We start from the raw sequence: 12,815 nt of genomic DNA, 5'->3' as shown, positions 1-12,815 counted from the left end.
AATCATTCGGGAATGCAGACCCCATTTTTCAATGAAGGAACACTAGCACACCAGCCCAGCCAACCCACCTATAAAACATGCATAATAGCAGACGGTGTTTTCGCGAAACAAACCTCTTTTCTCTCTCTTATCCTCATTGATTAGTGTTTGAAGTCCACTTGGTTGTCCCCAATGATGACCTCGGCCGGATAAGCTCACAGCATTTAAATTGAATTCACCCAGTTTAAACAGGATGAAAAAATGTAGGTAGAAGGAGTAGGGAGGGACTTTCCCTTGGTACAGAATGACCGCAGCTATAGCAAGCCTGTTGGCCAGGTGGGTCCAGATTATTAGCTATTGATGAAAGATTAAAGGGACAGACAGAGGGAGGGGATCAGAAAATGGCCTGTGGACACCTGTAACCCCCCTCACCTCCCCAACCTTGCCAGAAGGCCTCTGGCCGCTACTGATAAACCAGTGCCCTGCTGAAACTGACGACTCCCCCTCCACCACACACACACAGCCCAGACCATCATTTGCACATGCCTCCTTCTCTCCAACCATCTTTGTCCACTCAATGCACGCAACCTCCATTCCTCCACGAGAAAACTAACTAAAATCCCAAGAATATTCAAGGTATGCCAATCAAATAGGCTATCCCTTGGAAAGGAAGAAATTCCATTTAATCAGTTAATTCTCCTTGGTGAGCCAATTATGATTTTTCAGCCCTTACTCCTCTTCCACCCCTTTAAAAAAGGAGGATAAAAAGTAATGGGAGAGGTTGGCTGTTAAGTTTAATGGCAGACAGGAAACCCACAAAATTGCTTTTTTTATGATGCGCCGTCCTGTTCTCATGCATTCCCCATTAAATCTGAGCCAGACTGCACATAGACAGCAGAGAGACTGATCGTCATACCCCAGACAATGAACACACAAGAGCCACCGTATATAGGGGACTTAAGCCCCTTATTAATATGGCCTGGAGAAGACTGACACACATGACCATAATGGGAATCTTGTGTTTCCGTGGCTGCGTCCCAAATGGCACCCTATTGCCTATATAGTGCACTACTTTTGACCAATGCCCATAGGGTTCTTGTCAAAAGTAGAACACTATGTAGAGGATATGGTGCCATTTGGGACGGACACCTTCTCCCAGTTCGGCTCTCATTAGCATCACAAAGAGATCTTAAACAACTTAATAAGTCTCAGATGACACTGATATCATTCAGCACTCACAGTAGACGTCTAATGTAATATCCCACCACACAAGATTATGAGTTTATGACACGGGTTTCCTTGAGGATATGTATGGGCCTATCCTACCCCCACCCCCATGCTACAAACCTTGTTATGTGTGTGTGTGGCCCCATCCCTAAATGGGGCATTCTAACTTGCATGGGGGTTGGCAGCGTGCCAAGCTAAGTGCTTGCTTCTTTGTCACATATAGGCCATTTAATCATAATGAGTATGTTTACATGCACACTAATAATTCAATATTAAACTGATTATGGCAGTAGGAGGAGTATGGCACTAGTCATGTAAATAACTTACTCTGCTTAGCTTAATCGGAGTAAAGTCATAATCAAAGTAAGAATACGCCGATTAAAACACCCGGATTTCTGAGCAATCTTTCAAATTATTAGGACACGTAAACACCTTAATCACCGTTCCAGCTGTGTATTTCATCTGCACATGTGCCAGCACCAGCCGAAGGAGCTTCCCTCTTTTGCGTGAGTGAAGTGAGTTCGGAAAACTGAAAGTAGTCATCTTAGAAATAGTTTCACATAAACTTTATATGTCCGACCCCAGAATCAAACTAGTCTTCCCAAAAATAACATGGTCGCTGTGGTAGAAAGTTTATTTTGATTGGCAATTTATCAAAGTCCCATCAAGTTGCCTGATTTTAGATGTGCCCATGTAAACAGGATTATTAGGGAAATCTTCTTGCAAAGCATGTAAACCAAAATAGTTTATTTTTCTGAGTATTCATAATAATCGTATTATTGTGTGCATGTAACCGTACCCAATGTACGAACCATAAAGCATCCAGTAAGAAGCCCCCACCCCTCCTCCCTCCCCACCACCTGCCATAGTCGAGAAAATACATAACTATTGGTTCCCTCTTCCTTTCTTACTTCACTGGTGTTCTTTTCTTCCCCCAATTTGTCTGTCTGGGTGATACCAACCCACCGCAGTTCTCCGGGATTGCTGTACTGCTGACAATCCCCTCTCCGCCGTAGAGGCAATGGCTAGAGAAACAGAGTGGTGTGGAGATGGGCTCGGACTCGGTGCTATTAAGTGCCATCACAGCCAGGGCCCTCTCAGCTGTGAATAATGGAGACCCTCAGAGAAACAGCAGGCCTCCAGACACCAAACAAAAATGCCTTTTTGTGACTGGAGAAAATCACAACAAGCCCCTGTGCAACATTAGCCTCTATGTGTCACCTGCACTTTATTTTGGCTAGGGGTTGCTCCAGTAAGCCAGAGCTGTGACAGTTAGGGTGACCTGCAGCAGACCTCTTATCAAGCCTTTCTACCGGACCACTAGGCTCTCCCCAGGGGGCCCACCTCCTGCTTCACTGTGTTTCTACATGCACAACCAAACCAACCTCGCCCACATTGTTCTACTTCCATAGATTGTTCAAGTGAGCATGAAAAAAAGGGGGTTGTGGAAAGAAATGGAGGGAAAAGAAGGACAATGTGAGAAATAGTAACAGGAAGAAAGGGGGAAGGGTGAGAAAGAGAGTGAGATACAGGGAAGAAAGAGGGAACAGAGAGAGAGAGAGAGAATGCTCTGGCGTCTTTCTGCTGAGAGATAAAACGGAATATAAAACACATAGTCCCAGCAGACACAGAGTGAACATGACTGAATGAGAAGGCACATTACATTAATTATGTAAGGGGCCTCTGTTCAAGCAGTGCCGAGTCTCACTGGGAAGAGACAGAGATGGGTAGAGTCCCAAATCGCACCCTATTCCCTATTTAGTGCACTACGTTTGACCGTGGCTCATAGACAGAGCCATAGAGCTCTGGTCAAAAGTAGTACACTATATAGGGAATGCCATGGAGTCTAGCGATGTTAGTATATTCAATGTCTCGGCATGCTGGGCCCAGCTGTTTAGAGGAAGACACATTGATTTGTTGAACTCGGGCTGCCGGATGTCCAGGTGGGTTCGTGGTCAGATGGGAACTGAGCTATTGTGTTGGGTTTCCTGAGTGAATAAAACACCACACTTGGAAATAAAAATACAAAATGTAAGGGGAATTGGTTTATGGTAGCACTGGGGTGAGAGTGGGGTGGCTTTTTTAAAGAAACCTTTTGGAGTGTTGCTGTTTCTTGAACTTGGGATTTCATTTAAAGTTATTGTCATACATGGCAGAGCACCCAGCGCATCTTTTACCCACTCTACTCTTCGAATATTCTCAGACTCAAACTCTGGTTCTACAAATTCCACAAATAGACTCATTTGAGAACTGTCCCATAAGGGACTCCTTAGCTAAGACTGCTTCCCTGGAGATGGGTAGAAAGCCTCAGCGATGATTATATCCTGCTTACCTCGTCGAAGGGATTTGCGTCTTCCTGCCTCTGCCTACTCCCCCCTCTCCATCCCTCAACCCCAAAAGCCCAGCTCGTCCCTGTTCCCCCATCACAGATGTAATTTACTGTCTGCGTTTGTCCCTCCTCGATCCCTTTCTCAGACTCAAGGGTTTTTGCCAAAGCAAATTAGCTCGCTAGCTCGGTCAAGCTTAAACACAGCAGAAATGCAGCATTTGTTACAATGTATTTAAAGATGTCATTCCTTCCTCTGCCCATGCCATTACAGAGAGAGGAAATGAGAGAGCCAATGGCAGGTCAGGGATTGGGACTGTGGAGAAAATGGGGATTGAGTGTTCTGGGGGTGCGTGCCACTGTTGTTGTGGCCCTGCAATGAGCCAGGTTCATTTGAGGGTCTGCCAATAGGAGGACACTTTAGTGGGTGAGCAGCACCCCTAGAATGGTATCCTGTGTCACTCTTCATCTAATTTACCGGTCGCCTAGGATGCAGTACAGACTGCGTTGAGGATTTCCCAGGATAGATCCTACTCTTGTTGATATGTTGGCCTGAGCTGGCAGAGTGTGTGTGTCAGGCTGTCGTCAAATCAGAGCCTCGGGCGTGAGCCGACCCCTCCCATCCTAGGAATTATTACGCTGTGATCCAAGCCGCCTACATCCTACATCCCACTAGCTCACACAAGATCAGTCATGATCACTTTGAAACCTGCCCCTCTGAGCATTCCCTATCTCCCTACGCCATGTTCCCAGTAAAGGCTGAGCCCCTGGAGCCAGTGATGGCATTTTTAGAACCTTTAACCAGGCTTCTGTGACCTCTAGTTGCCATTGATGGTTATATCTCCTAAATAGAGCCACTGTTTGATAGGGTGAGGAAAGGTGCCTCCCAGGAAAATAGAATTAGTCGCCTGCCAGGGCACTTGGAAAAAACTTCCCGCCAGCCCACTTGGGCATATTTCATAATGACAACCAGCTCACGTTCGTTACCACTATATAAAGCAGTCCATTGGCTCGCCACTTCTGCCTTTGTCATCGCTGCCTACTGCAGTGTTTTGGTCAAAGTGATTTATGAAAACAGCATAGCAAAAAAAAAACTATTCTCTTCTCCCCGTCGCAGTTACACAGCTGTTAAACATATGCTGTTTGTACCAATTTAGAAGCCATCGCATTGTTTGTCAGCACCAGTTTGGAGATTCATTCTTTAAAAAAAGAGGAACCTGCGATGGAATGCACACGCGCCAGGAGTTGATGGGGCAGCAAAACAGAGAGCGAGGGGGAGAATGGAGGGAGGAGGAGAAGGGGTGGTTGGAGAAGGGAAGAAAAACGTTCTCTGGAATTTGGCATGATTTAAAGTTTAGCTTTTAAAGTAATTAATGACAGTGGTACTTGTAAAATAAACAGGCGGTAAGGGTAGTGGTTGGTGGTGTTGACCAGAGATATAAGAAAGCCTGTCAGTTTACGTTAGCCGCCAACAAATCACACAGCCAGGGCCTTCACGGAAGAGACTGGCCTGTCAGACACACACCCAGCCGCTCGATGGACTAGATAGCAAATCACTTCCCTGATAAATTTACTAATGCTCCGAAATGGAGGCAGCTTAGGGCCCCCCGCTCTCTCAGTTCCCCATCCGTATGACAGTCTTAACACGGCTTCCCAGCGACTCTAATTTCCTCCATAATTAATAATCTGACTGACGGTAAAGAGGATGAGAGGAAGAGAGGAGAAGGAAGTCTGGAGGGGTCGGATAACGACACCAAAAAAAGAGAGAGATTTTTGGGAAGAAGGGTAGATTTAATAAAAGTGATGCGCTTTATGTAAGACGAGAGAAGACAAGAGACAAGTTGAGAGGAAGGAAGAGGGAGGGAGAAGCGTGGATGGGGAGGAGGGATAGACTCGCGGTTGGGAGGAGGAAGGGGGTTGAGTGAACCAGATGCTGTTGGGAGTAGGAGGCAGTGGATGGAGAGGCCTCGGCTGCTGTGGCGGTGCTGGGAGAATGATGGGCTTGCACGGCACGGTAAGGATGCCCCTCCAATGTTTGTAAAAACAAGACCATCACACTCCATCTTGCACTCCCGCAGGAACCAGGGCTCACGGCTGATTAATGGCACCGGCCGACTGAATTGGCTGGCTGGGATGACAGCAGCGCTTGGACTCTCCCTGGTGGGTTGTAGTGGAAGGAGGCTGCCTCACTGGCAGGCCTGGCCCCGCTCAAGCCCAGTAATAGTGGATGGCAAATAGCGTTAGAGCTAGCTAAAGCATGACCAGACTGTAAAGCCCCTGACCCACTATGTCTGGGTAAGCCATGACCAAGTTAATCAGGGTTGTGTTCATTGGGGCACAGGGTTTAAACATTTTGCAAAAAATGGAAAATGTGCATATATCATTGTTTAAGGTAGTGCCTCCCTGTTTCAGTCCCTTTTCTTTCATTTGGTGCCTAATATACACAACCCAGGTTTTCAGCAGAGTCCAGGGTTGCCTGAGAATTCAACTTAGCTCTAGCACCAAGCAACCACACAGACACTAAATTCCTAGTTCTCCATTTCTGAAATGTCTCTCTCAGATTTTTCTGCTGAGGGAGCTTCTGCATCAGCAGTTGAGCATTGAGAGACTGTGGGACAAATTAGATGTAATCTTGGTAATTTAGTCTCTGGCTGGTAGAATGGAAAATGAATATGGAGAGCAATTACAAAACAGCAATTCCACTGTCACAGATAGGGACTGGCACCTCAAGTGCAGCAACGTGTGGGCTTTGTTGTGGTGCATGAGGTGTGATGTCACTCGGAGAGGCGGCCTGCCACCAGCCTTGTCCGTAGCCTTTTCCTGCAGTCAATGACCATAAGCACCCTCTTTGGCCTCATGGGTGGAATGGTATTCATATTTTTTCACAATTTCATCATTAATATGTCTATGTCTTTGTCTATGTGTCTTTGAAATATAACAAAACCTTTTGACATAGACAATCTTCTGTGATGTATATAGTGTAATATTGGGATATAAACTCAAAATGGAATACATTTCAACTCTATATCTGACATGGTACAGGTGACTTATTTTTTATGCCCATAACCATGTGTGTGAAGTGTATACTTTGTTTCAAAGTAGATTTGTTTAAGACTACAAAGAATCACTCTGTGTTACCTTGATTTAGCCCACTGCAGTAAAAGGTTAAAGGTTAAAGGGGTCAGTGGCTGGATAACTGCTCAGATTTCAGTACCAGTCATCTACAGGCAGCACCACTCTTGCAGCGAAGTGAAAGAGACAAAACAAAATATCAGCAATAGCGGTTTGGTCTTTCGTTCTCCCAGAGCCAATCACTTTTTTCTTCTCACACAAACAAGCTGTAAATTCATTGTTTCAGCCATTGGACACAGACCAATATCGAAGATGACGGGGGGGGGGGGTGAAACAACAAACAGTGTGACAGTAGAAAAGTAAAGTTTTTGAGGGCGAAATAAATGAAAAGTTGAACATCTCTCCAAATCATGTTTGCCAGGGTAGCGTCTGATGAATGATCTCAACATGGTATCGTCTGACAATGTTCTTTATTTTGGGGCAGCACAGTGTTGTTACGGTATTATTGGGCTATCATAATCATTATCAATAGCACTAATCATTGCTAAATAAAGTGGAATAAAATGGTACATGGTCCTAACCATAGGGTATATGACTATATACAATTATCTTTAAGAATATATCCTCATCCACCTTTTTCTAATACTACTTTTTAAAGAGTCTTACTGCTCTAAATAATTTTTAGGGCTCATAGTTCAGAGAACCCAAACTGACTGAATGATGTCATACAGAGAATCTCACAGCCCCATGGCTGCAATTAAGCCCCCCAATAGAAACCGAGTGTGAGTAGCCTCCAGAATTTGGGCCTGCATCGAGTCACCCCTGGCTTTCTAGTCAAAGCCGCCTCATTCGTTAAGACATTACTCTACATTCTTCCCCCTCATTTTATAGGATTACCTGGAGGTTCTCTTGTTGTACTTTTTAGAGGGAAAACAGTGTTTGTTTTCCAAGTGAAAGCACATTACCCTGCCAAACAAGACAACAGATTGCTGGCGCAAGCTCTGAGTTTTGGGGGTAGAGTCTTTTCTACATATGAGCAAAATACTCCCCTTTTGTGCTCACTGTTAGGCAATTTCATCCTCAGCCGTTTGCTAATTTAGCCGACTCTCTCACTTTTGCTACATTAGCCACAAACAAATAGCACCTCCGGGTGCGCAACTATGGTGGATCATTAAAGGTCTGCTAGCAACGGTACACTGAGGGATGGCTGTGCCAGGCTCAAAGAGCTACCCGCTGACTTCCTATCTGCCGTGACCTAAGGCTGTGACACATTCCCGTGAATGAGGAAGGGGGCAGAAAGTGACGTGGCTGAATAAGCCGAGCTCCAAGTGAATGAATACAGCAGAGAAAGTAGGAACGAGGGGGAACAGGTGGGCTCTTCTTCATGCTGATGTAAACCAATGTTATTCTATGTAAAACACAGGCGATATCTACCAGGAGATTTTGGCTTTTGAAGTGCCAATATTTATTATTCGCCTACACTATGTGTTACGTTTATAAGGGCATACATATTTAAAGTGCTCCCCAAAGCCTTTGGTATTCTGTTGACGCCCCAATGCGGAATAAAAGGCACAACATTTCTGAATTGTCAGCAGTGCTGAGGGACTTGAATCGTTGTGATTTCCCCCCCCCCTTCTCTCCATTTAACTCGATTTCTATTTCAAATCTGGAATGATTGAAAACACATGCGAGCTTCCGACTCCCGATGGAGTGCCCTCAGTAATTAATAGGTATTAAATCCTAGATAGGAAATGATATAGAACGAACGGCTCTGTCTGTACTTTAAGTTTTTTTCATGGAACTGATTGGCAAGCTTATTTTCCTGATGACTTTCAATAGGCATTCACAGCAGGAGGGTGCCGCCTCCTTGCTCTTCCTCTCAGCTTGTGGCGTTTCAGATCCCGGCTATAAAGAGCATTTAATTGCTTCATTTGTGAGCATTAGATTTAGCCCCCCCCCCCCCCCCCCCACAAGAGATTCGGCTTTGTCAGGGGTCGACCGAAGACCCGTCGTTCTTCTTAATTTTTCTTTATTTTCAATGTTGTTTTGTCGTCTTCGGGGGGACCTTTGAGAATGACATCTGCTTGTGTTGTGAACCTCTAAGCGGAGTCAGGATGTGAACGTTTCGTTAATAGCGCTCCGGCTTTCAGAACGATGTCATTTGCAACAGAACCGCTCTCTCTCTCCAGAGGTCCCCTAAAGGAAGTGGGTGAGAAAGGGTATATTCACTGCATGTTGCATGGATGGCTCAGTATAAAGCATAGGCTTTAAATATGTCTTCTTTGTGTCCTGAGATCTTTCAGTTAAATCTAGCTTCCCTGGAAAAGGAGGAAGATCCTCATAGGAGAGCAGAAGTTCTGAAGAGGAGATTGGGATTGTACAATATGCCAGGTGCTCTATAGCCAGTCTCTGCCACAGAGAGCAGTATGGATAATGGTAAAGCTCAACCACTCGTTTCCATGGTGATAACATTGACTTTAGGTGATGAAAAGCCCCTTTCAAGATGTAGTCGTGTGTGTTCACAGGCCCTGGTAATTACATACTAAATTTGAGCCACCAGAGTCGATCCAGAGCTTTATTTTCTATTCCATTTTAATTTCGCCATGTTCCCCTGTGCACATCAGAGTGTGTGGGCGGGAGTGTGTATGGACAAGCGTGTGAAGAGAGGGAAGGAGGGAGGGTGTGTGTCTGTGTGTGGTGTCTGTGTGCATATTGCAGACACAGGCAATATGCGTCAGGGTACACAAACCCCCCCCCTCACACACACACACACACACACACACTGCAAAGCTCAAGGTAATCCTTCAGCACAGCCCTTCCATGAAACATTCATGATGGAATTGACGTCGGTCACCCATGGTCATGGCTGCCCGCTTGGCCTCTTGAGCTCCACTGTCCCTGGCCTTGAGCAAACCCACGTAATCCTATACTGAGATCAGCCATAGCATGGTTTAAATGGCCCACGAACCCAGCCAGCCAGTTAGCAAGTCAGCCAGCCATTCAGTCATCTTTCAATCTCATAGGATCACAGTTTAAGAGGGAGACAGTTCCGGCAGCCTTGACCCTGGAACGCGATCTTTAAATATCGATCTGATTGCCCAAAGCAGAGGTGTTCCTCAGAGTGCAGAAAAGAGGGGAAGAAAACAGTAATTAGTGATTTTAAATAGGTGATCTGTCAAGCTGCGAGTACCAGATGTAAATGTGTGGCGCGCGGCAATTCCTACCCACAATCCCTTCTTGTCACCTTGGGCCTCTCGTGTGGGAGGAGGGCCCCTTGCCCTTAGGAGGCGAGGACCAAATCGTGAGGCTTAGAAATGTGGTCACTGAACATCTGCGTGTCAGTTTCTTTTACAAGGCTGAGGCCAACAGAGAGAACTCGGAGGCACAGCAGTGGCATTGTGAATGGTTAAGATGAATGACTGTGTATATTTGGGCTTTAACATGGTAGCTCTACTGTAGATGTTATTCAGTCTTTTTTCACGAGTGCGATTGTAGTGAGATGCTACTTATCCACAAACATCCTTTTCATTCTCATAACAGAACTTGCTCTTCACTTGCGTTCAACATGTCAGTATAAAGCCATCCTTTGCCTGCTTTGTGATGGGTGTGTGATTTGGTGAGAGGCTCACACTCTTTGATGGTATTCGTAAACACGGCATCTTACATGTGCCCTTGTTAGGTTATCTGTCCAGATGGCCAATAATGAATGTATGGATTCAAAAGGCCTCAGCATCCAGAACTCACTCGACTGGCATATGGATATAAAAAAAAATACATCTTAAAAAAGAAAGGTCATGTCAAAATTACAGACAATTTTCACTTAGATAACAAAACGACAGAAAAGAGGACGACAGCTCAAAACTAGAGCGCTTGGCTTTTTTTATTGTTTTTATAATGTTACAAAAATCGTCTTGAAAGCCCTTCCATTTGACACAAAGGATATGCAGTTATGCAGACTCAGCCAAATATTTTTTTCAGCATTTAAGCATCATTATATATTTATAACTTGGTGCCAGATGACAGAGACTGAGCTAGATGAACTAGGCACCAATATGGCAACGTGGCTGCTGTCTCTCTTCGTGGGAATATCTGATTGCACTTTTTAAACCCCGGCATTCATCAAGTGTTGCTATAGAAAACCTGATGGTGCATGAGCTGGAAATTGACTTTTGATTTAATAATACTTCCTTTAATTGGCGCATTAAAAGTGCCTCAAACGTGCAGATCTCTAGTCGTCTGGAAGCAACGGCAAGGCAGCAGGAGAAGAGTCTTGTGTAGATGGCAGAAACGCCATACATGAAAGAGAAAGCAAATTACCCACGAAAAATATAAACTGGGGCTGACACAAACTTTTCTTCATTTTTTTTCAGGTTTCTGACACCTTTCAATAAGATGAAAGTACCAGAAACAAACCATGGTGAAATCCATGAAAGCAAAGCGTGAATGAGTTAAAGCGCTGGAAAATAGGCCAGTTCAACAGACAAACCTAATGATTTCCTTCCCCCCCCCCCCCCCTTCTTCCCCCTCTCTGCAGACTCAAGCGAAGGCTTCCACTGCCAGGACGAGTGTCGCATCCTGGGCCATTCGGACCGCTGCTGGATGCCCCGTGTGCCCGGCCCAGCCCGTGGCAAGTCTCCTGAGCATGGCCACCCACGTAATAACGTCATTGCCCTGTCCATCGAGGCCACCACCGTGGATGTGCCCCACTATGAGGACTGCGGCACCGGCACCATCAAACGGACTTTTGCCACCTTCGGCAAGGACGGCCCAGAGGACCCAGAGCGGGGCGAGCTAAAGGGCAACAAGCGGACAATGATGGAGTCGCAGGCATACAGCCCCAAGGCCAACGGCGGCGCTGTGCGCGAGGCAGGCAACGGGCGCGAGGCAGCCAGCCCCATCACCTCCCCTGTGCACCTGAAAAGCCCGCTGGCCAAAGCGCCATCCGGCTACAACACGCTCAAGTGCCGCGACGCTGAGCGCATCGCCAACCACAGCATGCTGCGACAGCCCGAGGGAAAGGACAGCGAGCCGGCCGTCCGGGAGATCAACACGCTCCTCCACGACAGCGGCCATCTTGAGAAGGAGTCTCCCAGCAGCAAGCGCCTGAAGGACATTGTGCTCTAACGGGCCTCAGGGGAGCCTACACACACACACACACACACACACACACACACACTATAAACCAACACGTATATATATACTCCGCCATAGCTGTGTGTACGCAGGAGAAACTCAAGCCGAGGCAAGAAAGAAAGAAAGAGAGACATCTTGAGCATAGTATACAGTACCTAACGACCAGGTCTGACACAGCCCAGATATGGAACCGTACTGGAATATGCTGAGCTTTGTGTTGTGTTCCTCAAGAAAAGTGAAGGCCTTGGATGTGGCTTTGTTGTAGTCGCAGTACTTTTCTTGTTTGTTTTTCCGTTTGTTTGCTGCTCACCCCGTCTGCAGCCAGTGGACAGGCAGGTTACTGTTGACTGTGTGACACGCCCAATCGTGCCCCTTCGGCCGGATTCGGCCTCTTTCCCCGCCGAGGCTGGCACCGTTCGGATTTTTGTGGATTGGACACCTACACTGACAGATATAAAAGTACAGTTATGCCTTTTGAACTTTTTTGTATCACTAACTGAGATTGCCTTCATTTGGTTTGCAGTTTGGCTCGGGCTGTCAAATCAACTTGTTGTTTCCTTTGTAGAGTGAGCTCACCACAGCGCAACAGATGGCAACTGACAGACGTACACAGGATTGTTCTTCTTTGAACCATTGCCTCCATGCGCGTCTTGAACAGTGCTCAGTCGTAAAGACGGAGAAAGAAATGGAAGGGGGGGAACAGTATTTATGGCTTATCACCGATGGAGCTAAATGAACTCGCTATCTGCCCAGGCACTTCCGTCACGACCGAGATGTATGGGAGAGGGGGGAAAAAACATTGCTTTAGAAATCTCCTGTGCCCAATCTTGATTGTAGCCAGTGGAGCACAGTTAGGAACTTTGTGCTCTGGTCTTGTACTTTTTCTGAGTTTTGACTATGGGGCTAGAATAGAGGGATCGTCACTCACGTCTTGCTATGTGAACCTCTGTATAGGGTATACTAGTATCATTTTTAATAACCTGTTGTTATGTGACAATCCCTTTAATGTTTTGTTTCAAGAGTAAAAAATAATAATAATAAACATCGGTGTTCAGCTGAAGCTACGGTAGCGTTTGTT

At 46.0% G+C, this 12,815-nt stretch overlaps 1 protein-coding gene across 1 annotated transcript in view; it reads left to right on the top strand.

The window, feature by feature from the left end:
• Window positions 1–11,728, top strand: part of pcdh19 (protocadherin 19) — a 74,273-nt gene extending 62,545 nt beyond the window's left edge. The window contains exon 5 of the mRNA XM_039011756.1: window positions 11,139–11,728. Coding sequence (XP_038867684.1) covers window positions 11,139–11,728 — 590 coding nt within the window. The remainder of the gene's footprint in view (window positions 1–11,138) is intronic.
• The last annotated feature ends 1,087 nt before the right edge of the window (window positions 11,729–12,815 follow it).

Source organism: Salvelinus namaycush, chromosome 17 (genome assembly GCF_016432855.1).
Source record: "Salvelinus namaycush isolate Seneca chromosome 17, SaNama_1.0, whole genome shotgun sequence".
NCBI classification, from domain to species: domain Eukaryota; kingdom Metazoa; phylum Chordata; class Actinopteri; order Salmoniformes; family Salmonidae; genus Salvelinus; species Salvelinus namaycush.
The sequence above is the reverse complement of the archived record's forward strand: the minus strand, read 5'-3'. Positions and strand labels throughout refer to the sequence as shown.